This window comes from Salvelinus namaycush, chromosome 25 (genome assembly GCF_016432855.1).
Source record: "Salvelinus namaycush isolate Seneca chromosome 25, SaNama_1.0, whole genome shotgun sequence".
In the NCBI taxonomy this organism is placed as follows: Eukaryota; Metazoa; Chordata; class Actinopteri; order Salmoniformes; family Salmonidae; genus Salvelinus; species Salvelinus namaycush.
The window spans coordinates 7,699,261-7,719,822 of record NC_052331.1 but is presented as its reverse complement, the minus strand read 5'-3'; the positions used below and the strand labels follow the sequence as shown (position 1 = coordinate 7,719,822).

Here is a 20,562-nt window from a genome sequence, read left to right as displayed (position 1 = left end):
GTCTGTACCGGGCTCAACACCTTCCTTTTATTTATGGGTATTTACTGTATACACATGCAGAGGCTTGCTTGACCTGTCAATCCAAAGTCAAAGGTGTTTTTTATTCAACTGACCAAATCCGGTATGATCATCGACTCTGTTTATTGATCTTCAAAAGGATATTCTCTCCCTCGTATTTATTTGAACACATTTGTTTGTATTGCTTTGTTTGTTTTTCCACAGAGTGCCAATCCCTGTTGAGTGAAGTTCCCCCCATCCCCCACCTCCATCCCCAGTCGCCGGAGGTACCATGGTTCCCCCCAGTCCGGGTGGAACCGTAGCCCAGTCCAGGGTGCCTCGCCCTGGGTACGGCCTCTGCCTCTACCCCCCTTTTTTGCTGCCACTGCTGCTGGTGCTCACTTCCCTGCCTAACCTCTCTGACGCCTTAGGTAAGTAACACACTACAGATGTATGTTTGTGTGGGTGTGTTAGTTCATGTGTCTGTATAGTATGTCCTCCAATTGGTCGATTTGTTTATGTGTAGGTTTGTCCGTTTTTCTGCATGGCCGTCGGTGCATCCTATCTCTCTATCTCACTCTCTCTCTATCCCTCTCTCTATGCTGACAAGCATCTGTAACAGTGTGTTGTGTTGGTCAACGCTAGCTGCAGTGAGTGGTGACGTGGTGTTGGGCTGGAGGTGGACCGGTGAAGGTGTGTCTGCCTGTCTGTTTCTGCGGTGATGGGTGTTTAACAAGATCTGTCAGGTGGTTTTGTTACACTAATAAGCAGCACACACACGTCAGCGCTTATCCGATCGTCACCTTCATTAAAGCATGTCAACAGATGTCTTGTCTTAAGGATCGACAGCAAGACAGGTGAACAGAGAACACATCTCATTTTAACACTGCAGCACGGAAAACGCTACGGAAGTATGTGGCACTGAAGAGCATGAATGGTTTTTGACACTGATGAGCAGTGAGGGGATGTCAGCCTATAGTTAGTCATCACATTGAGGCTACTGTATGAAAGCATGTCTTGATATGTCTTACAGTTCTAAATTTAAAGGACAGTGTGTTACCTAGAGGTATTATTGTGAAGTGTTGCTCTGTGACTCAAAGAAAATAACATCCCAAAAAGAGCAGTCTGAACCACCATATTTCTTACACTGATGTTAATATTTGTTTTGGTTGGTGGCTAGGACCTTGCGTTTTTCTTGACCATGTAACCTGACCAGGAAAAACTCTGGACCCTAGTTATAGGCCACTTCTGTAATTGGTATGGATTTACAGTGAACCTGAGTGATCTGGTCAGACTTGTCCAGACGAATGTAATTTCCAGCCTCCAGTCATAGTGGGGGTGATTATAGTATCATGACACCCACTTGCTACCTACTGACGCACATCTGCACATTACACCTTCCCAGCACTGCTATTAGATAATCATAGCCCTGTGGTGTTTCATTATGATAGGCCAGATATATGTAAGTCTTAAGTCTATCATTATATCCCACTGGCAGCCAGGGAGTGAAGGAGTCAAGGCTACTCAGTCTTTAAAGGGACGGACTGCATTCTTGACTATCCTCACCAAATTCGGGGGGATTTTTCATGAAAGGAAAACCAATATGTGTGTCTTGTTTGAATCAGAACCGAAGGCTCTAACCAGAACAGAATGCAGCTGGAGGCCGGTAGTTGCACCCATGTAATTAGAATTGGTTCTAGTGTGCAGTGGGAATAGCACAATAATCTCTTTGAAAGTGACAGTGCAGAAATGTAAACCAATGTTGAATGTGAAATCAACCCTCACAGCTCCCCAAAGTACTGCCTGTTCCCAAGTGCAACACTTCACAACTGACAGAGTGTGTGACGTGTATGGTAAAAAAAAAAACTCCAATAATACGCCGTTTTTCCCCCCCGAAAAGTATTGTTGAGGTTTCTCTCGGTTTCTGCTCAGGCACTTTACCTCACAGCTCAGAGGTGGGCTGGCTGCTGTGTGACTGTTACTCACTGAAGTGTGAAGTTAGCAGGGGAGGGATAAAAGCCAGAGAGCTTTTCTGTCTCTCAGTGATTTTGGGGAGTTATTGCAGTGTGTTTTTTTCCTTCTTCAGCATCTCTGCCTCTCTATTGTAGAACTGAATCAACGCAGAAGGAGCTGGACCAGTGATGGAGTGAGTGAGAGACGGAGGTGGGAGAGCGGTAGAGAGGGAGGAAGGGAGGTTGTTATGGTGAGGGTCAGGCCGGCTTTGCCCTGATGGATAGAACTGATTCCTCCACTGAGGAGGAGTTAAGCTGGCTGCCATGGTAACAGACACAGAGGGATAGAACTCTGGGCTTGCCGAAGAAGAGTCTGACATTCTAAGATGGGCAGAGAGACGTAGGGAGGGAGGGACAGTATGAGGCAGTGTGCGAGAGAGAGGAGAGATAAATGTATGAAGTAGCTTGACAAGATTTTAGCACAGTGGAAATGTAATGGAATTTTTGTGCCTGAAATAGATTTTTATTCACTGTTAGTAATAAGCATTACTGCATTTTGGAAACTCTAGCAGCCGACATGACACGTTCTAAAACTAGACCGTTCAGATCAAGCAAACTTTGTTCTAAAACTGCATAACACTGTTAGAACTGGGCTTTATAAATATGAAGGGTATAAATGAAAAGCCAAATGTATGTACTAATGCAATCCCTAAATCCTTGTACTCAAAATGGTCTCATTGTTTCATTGTAATTTACTGCAGAGGCTGAAAAGGGTATGTGTGATATTAATACATTAAAGCCAATTATCTGCTGTGAATTTCCACGACACCTTTTCATACACCCGTGTAGCACCCACCCATGTGTTCTCACAATCTGTGCTGCATAGTGGAGTAGCGTGCCCCAGGGTAGTGAAAAAACCTTCTCCTGTGAAGCTGAAGCACATCTTTTATAGATGACACACAGGAAGTCCTTGGTTATGTCCTCTAAATGATAGCCAGGAAGTGGACTGTACTTAGCGGCCAATCACCATGTCCATCACGACTCAGTGATGTCATGTCTCTCTCTTCCTGTCCACGGCTTTTGGCTAGTTGGCATCTCTTGAGTGAGAGCTGTCTATCTTTGGGTAGATCAGTTGGTAGAGCGTTGTGCTTGCAATGCCAGGGTTGTGGGTTCGATTCCCACGGGGGACCGAGTATAAAAATGGATGCACTTACTGTAAGTTGCTCTGGATAAGAGCATCTGCTAAAATGTAAAATATGTTTAATGTAAATTTACATGGGGAAAATATTAAGCAAAATAATTTAAGTACCATCATTCTAATAATGTTTAATGATGTGGATGTGTCTGTCTAACTAATGGTTTATGGATCCATTAGTTGTTTGTTTTCTGAACTGCATTATGTCTTGGACTCCTGGCTACAGAATTTCCCTATGAGGACAATATTTAATTGATTTGAATTGTCTGTCTATCCCAGCGGCGCCCAAGTTTACCAAGATTCCCGGAGACCAGATTGGGGTGTCGGGAGGCGTGGCCTCATTCGTGTGCCAGGCGTCAGGTGACCCCAAGCCCATGGTCAACTGGAACAAGAAGGGCAAGAAGGTCAACTCCCAACGCATAGAGGTGAGCTCACTCCATTCTCCACTCTGTAAAGATCATATTTGTCTATTAGCAATTTTATAGGGGTTTTGTTTTATCAATTGTTGTACCAGCTCTTCTCTCCTTGTTTTTATTCCCCTGAATACTGGCCTTTTCCTTTCGTTCCCAATTGTTCTCCTTCCTGGTTACTCACCTGGTTTCTGTCTCTTCCTGGTTATTTGTCTTGGTTTCTGTCTCCTCTTGTTTTCCTCCTCATTCCAAACTGTTCCTGACTGTTTCTCCGCTGGCTGTTTCCTGACTGTTCCCTTTCTCCTCCTCTCCCCTAGACGATAGAGTTTGATGATGGAGCGGGGGCCGTGCTGAGGATCCAGCCTCTCAGGGCCCCCCGAGATGAAAACGTCTATGAGTGTGTGGCCCGCAACAGTGAGGGAGAGGTGGCCACCACCGCCAAGCTAGCCATCATACGAGGTGAGTGTGTGTGTGTGTGTGTGTGTGTGTGTGTGTGTGTGTGTGTGTGTGTGTGTGTGTGTGTGTGTGTGTGTGTGTGTGTGTGTGTGTGTGTGTGTGTGTGTGTGTGTGTGTGTGTGTGTGTGTGTCCACAAGAATAGGAAACAAACAAACATTTTACCAACTGTGGACATTTTGTTAGTCCCTACAAGGTCAAATGCTATTTCTAGGGGGTTTAGGGTTAAAGTAGAATTAGGGTTAGAATTAGGTTTAGGAGTTACGGTTAGTTTTAGGGTTAGGATTTAGGTTTAGGGTTAAGGTTCGGTTTTGGGGTTAAGGTTAAAATTAGGGTTAGGGTAAGGGTTAGGGTTAGGGAAAATAGGATTTTGAATGGTTATAAATTGTGTGTCCCCACAAGGTTATTTAAACAAGACTGTGTGTGCATGTGTGACTGAGTTCCTCTTCATGACCATCTTCATTACAGTATAATTGCTAACATGCATTGGTCAAAGTAGCCTTGTGGCTACAGTCAGTGAAACAGAAGTGTATGTGGACCAAACTGTGAATCATTTTTCATTGCTTTCACACAAAATGCATTCAATGACCACATTCTCCGAAATCCATGAACTCTTTTCTCATTCATACTCCACCACCTGCAAAACTATATATTTGCAGCACATGTTTTCAAATGCTAACACACTGTTTGCAAAACTGTTAAAAACACATTCAAAACAGAATGATGGCAAATGGCGTGCATGTCTACAGTAACCAGATTGAAATATATAGAAAATCTCAGCAGAATATATAATCATTCCAAACACAGCTGATTGCAATTTCAGCTGAAAGCCTACCCAAGTGTCCTGTTTTTAGTCTCGTTACCAAACAGACAAAAGAGGACTTCTTCGGAATAATTTAGTTTGGAAACATGGATCAAGGAAGACAGGTTGTTGGGGAGAGAAGAGTGGCAGGGTTGGATTAGACATTCCAGAAGATGCTTTCCAAGATGCATCGCCAGAGAAGATATACGATGTGATGTTGATGAGAACTTGTGGCCAAATGCAGGAGAGAGGGAGAACTAGAACCCTCACAGTACTGTACAGTATGAGTGATTATACTATACATGTTGATGAGAACTAGAACCCTCACAGTACTGTACAGTATGAGTGATTATACTATACATGTTGATGAGAACTAGAACCCTCACAGTACTGTACAGTATGAGTGATTATACTATACATGTTGATGAGAACTAGAACCCTCACAGTACTGTACAGTATGAGTGATTATATTATACATGTTGATGAGAACTAGAACCCTCACAGTACTGTACAGTATGAGTGATTATACTATACATGTTGATGAGAACTAGAACCCTCACAGTACTGTACAGTATGAGTGAGTATACTATACATGTTGATGAGAACTAGAACCCTCACAGTACTGTACAGTATGAGTGATTATACTATACATGTTGATGAGAACTAGAACCCTCACAGTACTGTACAGTATGAGTGATTATATTATACATGTTGATGAGAACTAGAACCCTCACAGTACTGTACAGTATGAGTGATTATACTACACATGTTGTTGAGAACTAGAACCCTCACAGTACTGTACAGTATGAGTGATTATATTATACATGTTGATGAGAACTAGAACCCTCACAGTACTGTACAGTATGAGTGATTATATTATACATGTTGATGAGAACTAGAACCCTCACAGTACTGTACAGTATGAGTGATTATACTACACATGTTGTTGAGAACTAGAACCCTCACAGTACTGTACAGTATGAGTGATTATATTATACATGTTGAGGAGAACTAGAATCCTCACAGTACTGTACAGTATGAGTGATTATACTATACATGTTGATGAGAACTAGAACCCTCACAGTACTGTATAGTATGAGTGATTATACTATACATGTTGATGAGAACTAGAACCCTCACAGTACTGTACAGTATGAGTGATTATATTATACATGTTGAGGAGAACTAGAATCCTCACAGTACTGTACAGTATGAGTGATTATACTATACATGTTGATGAGAACTAGAACCCTCACAGTACTGTACAGTATGAGTGATTATACTATACATGTTGATGAGAACTAGAACCCTCACAGTACTGTACAGTATGAGTGATTATACTATACATGTTGATGAGAACTGGAACCCTCACAGTACTGTACAGTATGAGTGATTATACAATACATGTTGATGAGAACTAAATCCCTCACAGTACTGTACAGTATGAGTGATTATACTATACATGTTGATGAGAACTAGAACCCTCACAGTACTGTACAGTATGAGTGATTATACTATACATGTTGATGTGAACTAGAACCCTCACAGTACTGTACAGTATGAGTGTTATACTATACATGTTGATGAGAACTAAATCCCTCACAGTACTGTACAGTATGAGTGATTATACTATACATGTTGATGAGAACTAGAACCCTCACAGTACTGTACAGTATGAGTGATTATACTATACATGTTGATGAGAACTAGAACCCTCACAGTACTGTACAGTATGAGTGATTATACTATACATGTTGATGAGAACTAGAACCCTCACAGTACTGTACAGTATGAGTGATTATACTATACATGTTGATGAGAACTAGAACCCTCACAGTACTGTACAGTATGAGTGATTATACTATACATGTTGATGAGAACTAGAACCCTCACAGTACTGTACAGTATGAGTGATTATACTATACATGTTGATGATGGTTTTTTTTGTAATTATTATTGCCTCCCTGGAATTTCAGGAATTAGTTTTTTGTTTCAACTTTTTATTTTCACAAGTAAATTACTATATGCAAAGATATAGAAATAAATAAAGGCTATTGAAGCAAATTGCTGCATTTCTGATTTATTCTTGTTACATCTACTTCAGTACAGTCAATAAAGTGAAAAGGTGCTATTCTTATTCTATAATGAAATACTGATTTATGTGAAAAATCATTCAAACTTCAAAGAGAAAAGTTCATAATTCATGTAATGCTCCCTATTGTCAGTGTTTTGTAGGTCAGTGTGTTATGAGTAACAAGTTATGCTTTCTGAGTGAGAACTGTTGCCAGTGTTCTGGTCGAACAAGCTTATTTTGAGACATGTATGAAGTGTTTTGGTGGTTTTGAGTGAGTTTTGGAGGTGAGATTAACTGTTTGGCCGAGATGCACGTTGGTAATGAAGAGTTTTGAAAAAGTGGCTTCAGTATTGACCGATGCTTGTTAGCAATTGAAAAAAACTGTAATACTGTCTATTTTAAGCACACACATCTTGCACACACACTCACACACCTGCTCACACACAGTCTCTCCCTTTGTCCCCTTCACTCTCAACACAAGACGTGACAAACACCCTGCTTACACCCTTCTATAGCAGGAAAGAAGGAGCTGTTCTTTTTTAGCCTGAGAGTTAGTGTGATTTGGCTGTGTTGAGGACCAGTTAGCATGTGATTTAGACTACAGCTTCTCTCTCATAATCACTTAATTTGTTCGCTTCCCAGACGGAGATGGTGTGAATCTAATGTAGCTGCGTTTGGCTGTAAGCCTGGCTGTAAGCCTAGGAGCTGTGGACTGGGCCTAGACCCAACACAGGAGAGAGGGATGGAGAGAGAGAGAGAGAGAGGGATGGAGAAGAGGGATGGATGGGATAACGACTCCTTTTTACATGGGAAAGCAGAGGATTAGAACTGGGCTTGGACAGGGACCCAGTTCTGCAGGAGGGAAGACGAGGAAGAGAGGGATTGAGGGAGAGATGTACAGGAGGATGTACAGGAGGAGAGAGACAGAGGGGATATAGGGAAAGATGGACGGGGACTCAGTGGTGGAGGAGGGGGAGTAGTGACACAGCAGGAGAAGGGGTGGAGAGAGACGGAGGGGAGAGAAAGAAGAGAGGAGGTATAGAAGAAAATAATGAGGAGGGAAGGAGGGGTAGATTTGGCAGGCTTGTGGTGTTCAGCAGAAGGCTGGTAGCCTGGGGAATAGCCTCCTGTCCATCTGTTCATAGGCCTGTCATCACTATACAAACACACCCAACCCCCCCACTCTGTGGGACATTACTACATAAACCCTATAGCCCTTCTGGGTGTGTGTGTGTGTGTGTGTGTGTGTGTGCGTGCGTGCGTGCGTGTGCGCATGAGTGTGTTTGTGTGAGCCATTAAACCATAAGCTATTTTTCCTCAATAGAGCTGTGTAATTTCTGAATTTCAATTTCAACTTAAGCCCCTTATGTGGCCAGAGGTGTAGACTTACATTCTATGATACTTTGCAATCTGTCTCCTGGACCTTGACTGCACCATAGACTTAAATAATGAAATAATAATACATATTTGTACATATAAATTATTTTTAACTTCAACCGCCTACCACAGGAGGACTCTGTCAATGATCCTGCTGTCAATGAGTGTAGACAGTCTGCTGCTGCCGCTCTGCTAATCATCAGATGGGGGAGGAGAGGAGGTAGGGGGCCCACGTGGGTAACTGGGGGGCCCTGCCTTGATTGGATAACTGATTAATACAAAATAAAAAAATAAAATGCATAATAAATCAATGTTACTGGTCAATTGTGGGAGTTAGGGGCTGGGCCCAAGAGGCATTTAAAAAAATATATATACAGTACCAGTTAAAACTTTGGAAACACCTACTCATTCAAGAGTTTTTCTTTATTTTACATTGTAGAATAATAGTGAAGACATCAAAATTATGAAATAACACATATGAAATCATGTAGTAACCCAAAAAGTGTTTCACAAATCAAAATATATTTTATGTTTGAGATTCTTCAAAGTAGCCACCCTTTGCCTTGATGACAGCTTTGCACTGTTACGTGCCTCCTTGAAGGAGGGAGGTGCAGGAATCAGGAGCAGGAGAGCAAGGAAGTCCCAGTGGCACAATCGTTTATTCAGAAGTCTCAACTCAACAGCAACATGGGGAGGGGGGGGTATGCCCAAACGAGGTTGCCACACACAGGGAAATAAACGCTACACACAGAGGAGAAACCTCTACTCCTAAACTCAATACCAAAACGGTACAACTGCCATGTGAAAGAAAACTCTGTGGTGCAGACACGCACCCCTAACCAAGTAACCACAGCAAACAATCCCACACAAAGACTAGCAGGCAGCGAAGGTAAATAAACCCACCGAAATCAACTAATAGGACACAGGTGTAAACAAAACAGACAGACACAAATGAAAAGGAAAAAGGATCGGTGGCAGCTAGTAGGCCGGCGACGACGACCGCCGAGCACCGCCCGAACAGGGAGAGGAGCCACCTTCGGTGGAAGTCGTGACATGCACACTCTAGGCATTCTCTCAACCAGCTTCATGAGGTAGTCAGCTGGAATGCATTTCAATTAACAGGTGTGCCTTGTTAAAATATAATTTGTGGAATTTCTTTCCTTCTTAATGTGTTTGAGCCCATCAGTTGTGTTGTGACAAGATAGGGGTGGTATACAGAAGATAGCCATATTTGGTAAGACCAAGGCCATTTTATGGTGAGAACAGCTCAAATAAGCAAAGAGAAATGACAGTCCATCATTACTTTAAGACATGAAGGTCAGATAATCCGAAAACTTCAAGAACTTTTACATTTCATCAAGTGCAGTCGCAAAAACCATCAAGCACTATGATGGAACTGGCTCTCATGAGGACCTCCACAGGAAAGAGAGACCCAGAGTTACCTCTGCTGCAGAGGATAAGTTCATTAAAGTTAACTGCACCTCAGATTGCAGCCCAAATAAATGCTTCACAGAGTTCAAGTAACAGACTGTAAGCTGGGAGTCGGGAAGCAAGTTCAGGGAGTGCATAATTTAATAAATAATGGAACAAAACAAGAAACACAAACAACGCACAGACAGGAAACTGAAACTGAAACAATGACGCCTGGGGAAGGAACCAAAGGGAGTGATTTATATAGGGCAGGTAATCAAGGAGGTGATGGAGTCTAGGTGAGTCTGATGACGTGCAGGTGCGCGTAACAATGGTGAAAGAAACCACTACTAAAGGACACCAGTAAGAAGAAGTGTCTTTGTGAGATGCAGAGTGGGTGAACGGATGATCTCCGCATGTGTGGTTCCCACTGTGAAGCATGGAGTGGGAGGTGTGATGGTGTGGGGGTGCTTTACTGGTGACACTGGCAGTTATTTATTTAGAATTCCAGACACACTTAATCAGCATGGCAACCCCAGCATTCTGCAGCGATATGCCATCCCATCTGGTTTGCTCTTAGTGGGACTATCATTTGTTTTCCAACCTAGCAAAATGTGGAAAAAGTCCAGGACTCTGAATACTTTCCAAAGGCACTGTATATCCTCCTAATATTGTACAATCTGTGTGTTGATTCATTGGCCTGGGCTATTGTTTGTTTGAATTCAAGACCAGATTGATCAGAGTAGCCACTCATTTCGGTTATTTGTATGGTATTAAAAAATATTCAGCTAATGTCTTCTGTCATGTAAATGATGTAGAATTGCATGAAATGTGTTTTTAAAAAAGGCTTATTTTTTTGATAATTTCATAAATAAAACCCCAGGGTTTATGATTTCTTAATCTGTCCCTGGGTGGGTGGGGTATGGGTTACATTTACAGCTCTCTTATGAAGCTACATAAGACTTTATAAGATCATGTAGAGTAGCATCTTTTTGTAATGGTTGGCCACTCAGTACTCTCTGTCTCCCTATGAGATTTACTCTACAGAAGCCTTGTTGTTGGCCACAGGAGTGAGCTACTCCTCAGCCTGACTGGTAATGGAGGGAAGCTTATGTAGCATGCTGTGGTAACTGGGGTCGGGCAGAGGAGATATCTCATTTAGACACTCACACCCCCCTCTCTCTCCTTCGCTACATCTCTCGCCATCACTCTCTCTCTCCATCTATCTAGCTCTACCAAAGTACAGTATACCATATCTTTCCATATGTATTCCTCTTCCCCCCCTCTCTCTCTCCCTCTGGACACTGTGGTTTTGTAGTGCCTAGCCTAGGGGAGGTTTTAGTATCTGCAGTTCTGCGTGTTTTAAACCTCCGGTGGGCGAGAGATTCTCATCACTGCAGTAATATGTGTGTGTGTGTGTGTGTGTGTGTGTGTGTGTGTGTGTGTGTGTGTGTGTGTGTGTGTGTGTGTGTGTGTGTGTGTGTGTGTGTGTGTGTGTGTGTGTGTGTGTGTGTGTGTGTGTGTGTGTGTGTGTGTGTGTGTGTGTGTGTGTGTGTGTGTGCTAAACCATGATTACCAACACCTCCCACTGCCCCATTTTCAGAAAAAAGGGTCTAGGAAGAAGGGTGTTAGAGAATGATTTTCTACCACTATGACAAATATGCTATGACAGACTGTCTGATCAAATAGAATCAAATACAATTGTATTTGTCCCATGCGCCGGATACAACAGGTGTAGACTTGACCATGAAATGCTTACTTCTCAACAATGCAGAGTTAAAATTACGAAACAAATTAGCAAATAAAAATAGAAAATAGTAACACAATACATAACAATGACGAGGCTATATACAAGGAGTACCGGTACCCAGTCAATGTGCAGAGGTATGAGGTAATCGAGGTAATATGTGCAGTAAATGTACTTCAGGCAGAGGTAAAAGTGACTATTCAATCAGGATAGATAATATACGGAGTAGCAGCGGCGTATGTGGACAGTGTGAAAGTGTCTGTGTGTGTGTGTGTCTGTGTCTCTGTGCGTTGGAGTGTCAGTGTAAGTATGTATGAGTGTGTGGGTGGGTGGAGTCCAGTGAGTGTGCATAGAGTCAGTGTAAGAGAGTCAGTGCAAAAAAAAGGGCAATGCAGATAGTCTGTGTAGCCGTTTGATTAACTGTTCGGCAGTCTTATGGCTTGGGGGTAGAAGCTGTTCAGGTGCCTTTTGGTCCCAGATATGGCTCTTCGGTATCGCTTGGTGTGCGGTAGCAGAATGAACAGTCTATGGCTTGGGTGGCTGGGGTGGCTTTTTTCCCGGGCCTTCTTCTGACACAGAGGTCCTGGATGGCATGGAGCTTGGCCCCTGTAGCGCCTTGCGATCGAGGGAGGTGTAGTTGCCACACCAAACAGTGATGCAGCTGCTCAAGATGCTCTCAAAGGTGCAGCTGTATAATTTTTTGAGGATCTGAGGGGCCCTGCCAATTCTTTTCAACCTCCTGAGGGGGAAGAGGCGCCTTCTTCGCGGCTGTGCTGGTGTGAAGGGACCATGTTAAGTCCTTAGTAACGTGGACACCAAGGAGCTTGAAGCTCTCGACCCGCTCCACCACAGCCCCGCCTTTGTGGATGGACCTGCTCCTCCGTTTCCTGTAGTCCACGATCAGCTCCTTTGTCTTGCTGACCTCCTCCCTGTAGGCTGTATTATCATCTTTGTGTCATCAGCAAACTTGATGATGGTGTTGGAGTCGTGCAGTTGTGGGTGAACAGGGAGTACAGGAGGGGACTAAGCACACACCCCTGAGGGGCCCCCGTGTTGAGGATCAGCATGTGTTGTTAGCTACCCTCAGTACCTGGGGGCGTCCTGTCAGAAAGTTGCAGAGGGAGATGTTCAGTCCCAGTGTTCCGAGCTTGGCGATTAGCATTGTCCTGTAGTCAATGAACAGCATTCTCACATAGGTATTCCTCTTGTCCAGGTGGCAGAGTGCAGTGTGGAGTGCAATAGAGATTGTGTCATCTGTGGATCTATTGGGGCGGTATGCAAATTGGAGTGGGTCCAGGATGTCTGGGATGATGGTGTTGATGTTCTCCATGACGAGCCTTTCAATGCATTTCATGGTTACATATGTGAGTGCTATGGGACAATAGTTCTTTAGGCAGGTTACCTGTGAGTTCTTATAACAGGGACAGTGGTCGTCTATAGACTGGGACAAGGAGATGTTGAAAATGTCTGTGAAGACACTTGCCAGCTGGTCTGCGCATGCTCTGAGAACGTGCCCTGGTATTCCAATTGTCCCAGCGACCTTGTGAGTGTTAACCTGTTTAAAAGTCTTACTTGCATCGGCCACGGAGAGCAAGATCACACAGTCATCCGGGACAGGAGGGGCTCTCATGCCTGGCTCAGTGTTGTTTGCCTTGATGCGAGCATAGAAGGCATTCAGCTCATCTGGCAGGTTTGCATCACTGGGCAATTTACGGCTGAGTTTCCTTTTGTAATCCGTAACAGTCTGCAAACCCTTCCACATCCAACGAGCATCGGAGCCGGTGTAGTAGGATTGTATCTTAGTCCTATATTGACGTTGGAGGTCGTAGTGGCCTTTCTTGTAAGCATCCATGTCCGTGTCCTGTTTCTTGAAAGAGGTAGCTCTAGCCTTTAGGCCGGTGCGGACACTGCCTGCAATCCATGGCTTTTGGTTTGGGTACGTATGTACGGTCACTGTGGGGATGACGTCGTCGATGCACTGATTGCTGAAACCTGTGACTGATGTGGTGAACTCTTCAGTGTTATCGGATGAATCACGAAACATATTACAGTCTGTGCTAGTGAAGCTGTCTTGTAGCTTAGAGTCCGCTTTGTCAGACCACTTCTGCACTAGATTTGCCGAAGGGAGGGCGAGGGACGGTCTTGTATGCGTTTCTGTGGGTAGACCATAAGTGCTCCAGAGTGTTAGAGCCTCTTGTGGTGCAGGAGACGTGTTGGTAAAAGTGATGTAAAAAGTGATTCCCCCAGAGTGTTCCTTGTTGGGATGCAGAGGTCCCTGATGCAGCATTCAGGACGGCAAGCACCAAAACGTTCAATTGATACTATAGAGATTCAGATGCACGCGACAGACGCCACTTGTTTGGTTCCACGAGACTAACGTGTTATGTGTGCAGACCGATTTCAATTGAACGTGGCCTAGCCCTAGTCCCTATGTGGTAACATAATATGCTATTAATGTGTGCATGTCGGCATGTGTTATCTGTAGCAGTAGGGGATAAGTCGGGGGGGGGGGGGGGGGGTGGGGGTTGTAGACAGATAGATATACAGTCTGACAGTAAAGACTGAGAGCATCATGTCGAGGCCCATTACCATAAAAGGGACATTATCATTTAAAGTGTTTCCCTAAATCTCTTTAGGCTCTTTTATGTCGACACTAGGAGGTAGAGAATTACCCCAGATGACAGTTAAATCGTACCTAAGTGGGGAAGGATCAGGGTTTACCCTAGGTTTGTTCTTAGGCGGGCTCATTTTCCATTGAAACTAAGTGAGATATTTATTTTAGATGAAGGTGATAGAGGGGTCCTAAACTCTGGTGCTGGGTTTGTTTCTGGGAAATACAGTATAGGGGTGTGTGTGTGTGTGTGTGTGTGTGTGTGTGTGTGTGTGTGTGTGTGTGTGTGTGTGTGTGTGTGTGTGTGTGTGTGTGTGTGTGTGTGTGTGCGTGTGTGTGTGTGCGTGTGTGTGTGCCATATCCTGGCTGTAGCACCATGCATGCGTCGCTGTGCAAACACTAGGATTATAGCTGCTAGCCTCGTGACAGAACCCTAGGAGAAAAACATTGGTCGTAACCCGTCATTTCTCACTGAAATACTGCTGTCACACGCATACACACACACACACACTTTCAAGTTTTTTTCTGGATGATGGTGGCCGTGGCAATGGGTGCAGTCGGCTGGATTTGTGAGAATATTTTCGAGGCCATAATGTTTTTTATTTAGTTTTTTTGTGTGCAATTTTATACTTTTTTAAGCCAATTTCCTGCAATTCTCAGAATTTCTCCATGGAGCCAAGATACATTTTTGCAGTTTAAAGTTAATTTCCTGCAATTCTACACATTTTTCCATGTAGCTGAGAGCTATAGCTAATTTCCATGAATTTGACATATTCTGCCATGTAGCTGAGAGAACATTTTGCAGTTTTAAAGATAATTTCCTGCAATTCAATGCATTTTGCCACGGCTAATGCTGTGTTGTTTTTCTCCAACTTAATAACAAAATCAATACTGTTAAATGTATTGTTTTGGGAATTTTCTATTCCCCTGACTGTTTAGATTTCATTTTGGTGATTGTTAATTCTCAAAGATTATTAAAAAAGTGATAGGTCCATTATCTTTTCTACATACTTTATATTTGGTTGTAGTCATTTAAGTTTACACTGAAAGCATTTTTCAATCCAGAAAATGTATTTCAACCCCAAAAAGGATATATCTAGATTGTTTTTATCCATCACGAAACAACGCTTAGGCAGGCCACCCAAGGGTTTCTTTATTATTATAGTTTTTTTACACCCAATTTTGATCCTGTCTCATCGCAACAACTCCCCAATGGGCTCAGGAGGCGAAGGTCAAGTCATGCGTCCTCCAAAACATGATCCGCCAAACCGTGCTTCTTAACACCTGCCCGCTTAACCCAGAAGCCAGCCGCACCAATGTGTCAGAGGAAACACCGTTCACCTGACGAGCAAGGTCACCCTGCATGCCCCCGGCTCGCCACAAGGTGTGTCAAGTAAAGCCCCCTGGCCAAACCCTCCCCTTACCCGGACGACGCTGGGCCAATTGTGCGTCGCCCTATGGGACTCCCGATCATAGCCAGTTGTGATACAACCCGTGATCGAACCAGGGTCTGTAGGGACTCCTCTAGCACTGGGATGCAGTGCCTTAGACTGCTGCGCCACTCGGGAGGCCCTCTGCCCTAAGGGCAGAAGAATCGCTGAAATGTTCTAGTGTCCTATACATTTTTATTCTAACAGGCATTGGGTGAAAAATAACCAGCGGTAGCAGCCCACTGGGCACACACTGGTTGAATCAACGTTGTTTTCATGTCATTTCAATGAAATTACATTGAACCAACGTGGAATAGACATTGAATTGAGGAGTGTGTGTGTCTGATGAATTATGCATTGGTATAAATTATGACCAAGGTGCTCTCATATCATGGCGGTAGGTACAGTAGGTTAGGTTTCTTCTATAATTTCTATAATATCTGTAACGATCGTCTATAGGTGATTGAGCGGACCAATGCGCAGCGGGTGCTGAATACATAATGAATTTATTAAATCAAGACGACGAACACGAAGAAAACTTGATAACTACAAAACAATAAACGATGTGAACAAACCTGAACTAGAGAACATATAACATGAACGCACGAACAGGAAGGAACACACGAAAATGAATGAATGAAAGAATGAAACAGTACCGTGTGGTGCGACATACACAGACACAGCAACAATCACCCACAAACAAACAGTGAGAACAGCCTACCTTAATATGGTTCTCAATCAGAGGAAACGTCAAACACCTGCCTCTAATTGAGAACCATATCAGGCAACACATTTAACCCAACATAGAAACACATAACATAGAATGCCCACCCCAACTCACGCCCTGACCAACTAAACACATACAAAAACAAGGAAAACAGGTCAGGAACGTGACAATATCTCCATTGCATGCACCTATAATCGCATTTGCACTGTTGAGCAGACGTGTTTTTAGGATTTCCACACATGGGGAAAATCTTTTAGCAAGGTCTGCACATTTCTTTGCCTTTGATAAACGCATTTCATGGAATTCGGTGTAATTTACATGATAGAATGATAGATGATAGATGATAGATAGATGATAGAATAAATTAACAAAGTATTTTTTTAATACCACAAAAATGACCCAAATGAAGTGACGAACTGAGATCAATAAAAACTACCTGGTCTTGAATGCAAACAATAGCTAAATCAAAAAAATATATTTAAAAAAGTAAAATGTGCCAAATACTTGAAATTTTAAGGACAGCCACACACTCTAGGAGCTCAGATGCAATAATTGAATAACCTAATATCCAACGTTTCGACAGACAAGCCGTCTTCATCAGGGTATAATGACAAACACTGCGGGGTGACTAGTTTATATAGTGTCAAAGGACACACACAGGTGTCTGTAATCATGGCCGGGTGTGGCCTGATATCATTGGTTAATTCTCTGATGTAAAAAAAAAGAACATACCAAAAACATGAATGGATAGCATACGATCATAGTTACAATTTGGCTACATAGGCCTACAAACGTTTGCAATAGCAAAATCACAATAATCACAAGAATGGCTCAAATCAAAGTCTATGTTGAGACCGAAGGGAGCAAGGGTCTTTAAATTAAAGATCCAGGCAGCCTCTCGTTTTAACAATAAATTGTCGAGGTCACCCCCCTCTCCTAGGGAGGGTGACCTGTTCAATGCCGATATAACGTAGGGACGAAATCGAGTGGTTTGTTTCCAAAAAGTGGGCCTCAACTGGGTAAGTCAAGTTTTTGCACCTAATGGTGCTACGATGCTCCGAGATTTGTACTTTTTAATTCGCGCTTTGTTTTACACACATCATTTTAACCACAAAGACAAGTTATAAAGTTAAACTGCCTTAGTGGTGCACGTGATAACACCTTTAATTGGGATCTGTTTCCCTGTTTGGGGGTGTTTGAAGGATCTACATTTATAAGTGCCATTGCATTGAGCACAGCCATTACACTTGTAGTTTCCATCCAGTAGGGGCGCAAATACACGTTGTGCAGGGATATCTTGGGGTGGTAAATCAGAGTTTACCAGTTGTTCTCTGAGATTTCTGCCCCGCGAGAATACGACCAAGGGAGGGTCCGAAAACACATTACCGATACTGTTATCGGATCTTAGAATGTGCCAATGTTTGTGAACGATTCCCTTAATTTGTTCAGAACACTTTAAATAGCGGGTAGTTAGAACGCAAGAATACTTATTTTTTGCACCAAATACAACTGGTGTAAACTATACTGGGAAATTCTTGCTTATGAGCCCTAAACAATGCAGTTTAAAGATACAAATAAAATAATAACACAAAAGGGTAAAAATAAAATACACAAGAATGGAGCTACAGTGCATTTGGAAAGTATTCAGACCCCTTCCCTTTTTCCACATTTTGTTACGTTACAGCCTATTCTAAAATAGATGAAATAAAAATAAGAAACCATCAATCTACACACTATACCCCATAATGACAAAGTGAAAACAGGTTTTTAGACATTTATTTAAAATACAAACCAGAAATACCTTGTTTACATAATTATTCAGACCCTTAATTATGAGACACGAAATTTAGCTCAGGTGCATCCTGTTTGCACTGACCATCCTTGAGATGTTTCTACAATTTGATTGGAGTCCACCTGTAGTAAATTCAATTGATTGGACATGTTTCGGAAAGGCACTCACCTGTCAGAGCAAAAACCAAGACATGATGTCAAAGGAATTGTCCGTAGAGCTCCGAGATAGGATTATGTCGAGGCACCAAAACATTTCTGCAGCATTGAAGGTCCCCAAGAACAGTGGCCTCTATCATTCTTAAATTAAAGAAGTTTGGAACCAGCAAGACTCTTCCTAGAGCTGGCCACCTGGCCAAACTGAGCAATCGGGGGAGAAGGGCCTTAGTCAGGGAAGTGACCAAGAACCCGATGGTCACTGAACTCCAGAGTTCCTCTGTGGAGATGGGAGAACCTTCCAGAAGGACAACCATCTCTGCAGCACTACACCAATTAGGCCTTTATGGTAGAGTGGCCAGACGGAAGCCACTCCTCAGTAAAAGGCACATGACAGCCCGCTTGGAGTTTGCCAAAATTCACCTAAAGACTCTCAGACTATCAGACTCTGGTCTGATGAAACCAAGATTGAACTCTTTGGCCTGAATGCCAAGCGTCTGTCATCGGATCTTTCGAATGCACCTGCAATGCATTTCAATTAGCAAATGTGCCTTTTTAAAAGTTAATTTGTGGAATTTCTTTCCCGTGTCATGACATTACTTTCATTAATCTGATGACTGTTATTTATCTAATCAACAAACTATGTTCAATTGTTACCCGATTAAATTAATCATGTAACAATTAACTCATTAGGATTTGGTGCACCACGAATAGCCCTGACACAGCCTGGAGGTGTGTTGGGTCATTGTCCTTTTGAAAAACAAATGATAGTCCCACTAAGCGCAAACCAGATGGGATGGCGTATTGCTGCAGAATGCTGTGGTAGTCATTCTGGTTATGTGTGCCTTGAATTCTAAATAAATCCCTGACAGTGTCACCAGCAAAGCACCCCCACACCATCACACCTCCCCATCCATGCTTCATGGTGGGAACCAAACATGCAGAGATCATCCGTTCACCTACTCTGCGTCTCACAAAGAACCAAAAATCAAAAGTTTGGGCTCACCAGACCAAAGGACAGATTTCAACAGTCTAATGTCCATTGCTCGTGTTTCTTGGCCCAAGCAAGTCTCATCTTATTATTGGAGTCCTTTATTTGTGGTTTCTTTGCAGCAATTCGACAATGAAGGCCTGATTCACGCAGTCTCCTGTGAACAGTTGTTGTTGAGATGTGTCTGTTACTTGAACTCTGTGAAGCATTTATTTTGGCTGCAATCTGAGGTGCATTGAACTCTAAGGAACTTATCCTCTGCAGCAGAGGTAACTCTGGGTCTTCCTTTCCTGTGGCGGTCCTCATGAGAGCCAGTTTCATCATAACGCTTGATGGTTTTTGCAACTGCACTTGAAGATACTTTCAAAAATCTTGACATTTTCCGGATTGACTGACCTTCATGTCTTAAAGTAATGATAGACTGTCGTTTCTCTTTGCTTATTTGAGCTGTTCTTGCCATAATATGGACTTGGTCTTTTACCAAATAGGGCTGTCTTCTGTATACCACCCCTACCTTGTCACAACACAATTGATTGGCTCAAATGCATTAAGAAGGTGTCATGACTGTCCTGTGAGGATCCAGATGGGTCGGATCAGCTCTGCAGTGGCTGATTTTGGCCAGACCCCTCTCCCCCGCAGAGGGGGAAAGGGTAGCTGGTGGGGAATTGACAGTTCACACCCTGTTGTAAATCAGCTATCTCCCTCTCCAAATTCACACAGGAATGTGCCTTTGTCTACACAGACGTTTTCCCGCCAAAGCTCTACATGTTCTAAAGTCAATACTGGAACAATATTTTTAACATAGAATGTGGGGAATGGTCGGAGGCGATCTAAAGAATAATAATGTAATTTCGGTTGTTATTTTGTGATGTCATTAAAAAAGTTATAAAGGAAATACTGTAACTAGAAAAGTATACACAATAGAGGTGTGCAAAGCTCTTATGAGACCTACCCAAAGGTGTTGCCAAAGTTGTTTCTAACAGGGGGGTGAAGACTTATCTAATCAAGGTATATTAGTGTTTAATTTTTCATTCATCTTTAAAAAATGTGTAACACAACAAAATGTGTCAAAAGTCAAGGGGTGTGAATACTTTCTGGCACTGTATATTTAGGCACACACTGTACTGTGCATAAACTCTCCCACATTGTAACGTATACGCTTGGAGTCGGAAAGCAAGTGCAGGTGGTGACTTTAATAATAAACGGAACATGGAACAATATAACAAACACGAGTAGCATATAGACATGAAACACATAAATAATACTGACTGGGGAAGGAACCTAAGGGAGTGCCAGATATAGGCGAGGTAATAAGTTAGGTAATGGAGTCCAGGTGTGCCTCATGACGATGTGCAGGTGCGCATAATGATTGATGCCAGGTGTGCGTAATGATGGATCCAGGACCGGTGGTTAGTATTCTGGAGACGTCGAGCGCTGGAGG

General features: G+C 42.9%; 1 protein-coding gene across 1 annotated transcript in view; it reads left to right on the top strand.

Moving 5' to 3' along the window:
* Nucleotides 1–289: 289 nt before the first annotated feature.
* The window catches only part of LOC120020588 (receptor-type tyrosine-protein phosphatase delta-like), a 74,926-nt gene continuing 54,653 nt past the window's right edge, over nucleotides 290–20,562 (top strand). Inside the window, exons 1-3 of the mRNA XM_038964291.1 lie at nucleotides 290–428; nucleotides 3,424–3,569; nucleotides 3,872–4,013. Of these exons, the coding sequence (XP_038820219.1) occupies nucleotides 290–428; nucleotides 3,424–3,569; nucleotides 3,872–4,013 (427 nt within the window). The remainder of the gene's footprint in view (nucleotides 429–3,423; nucleotides 3,570–3,871; nucleotides 4,014–20,562) is intronic.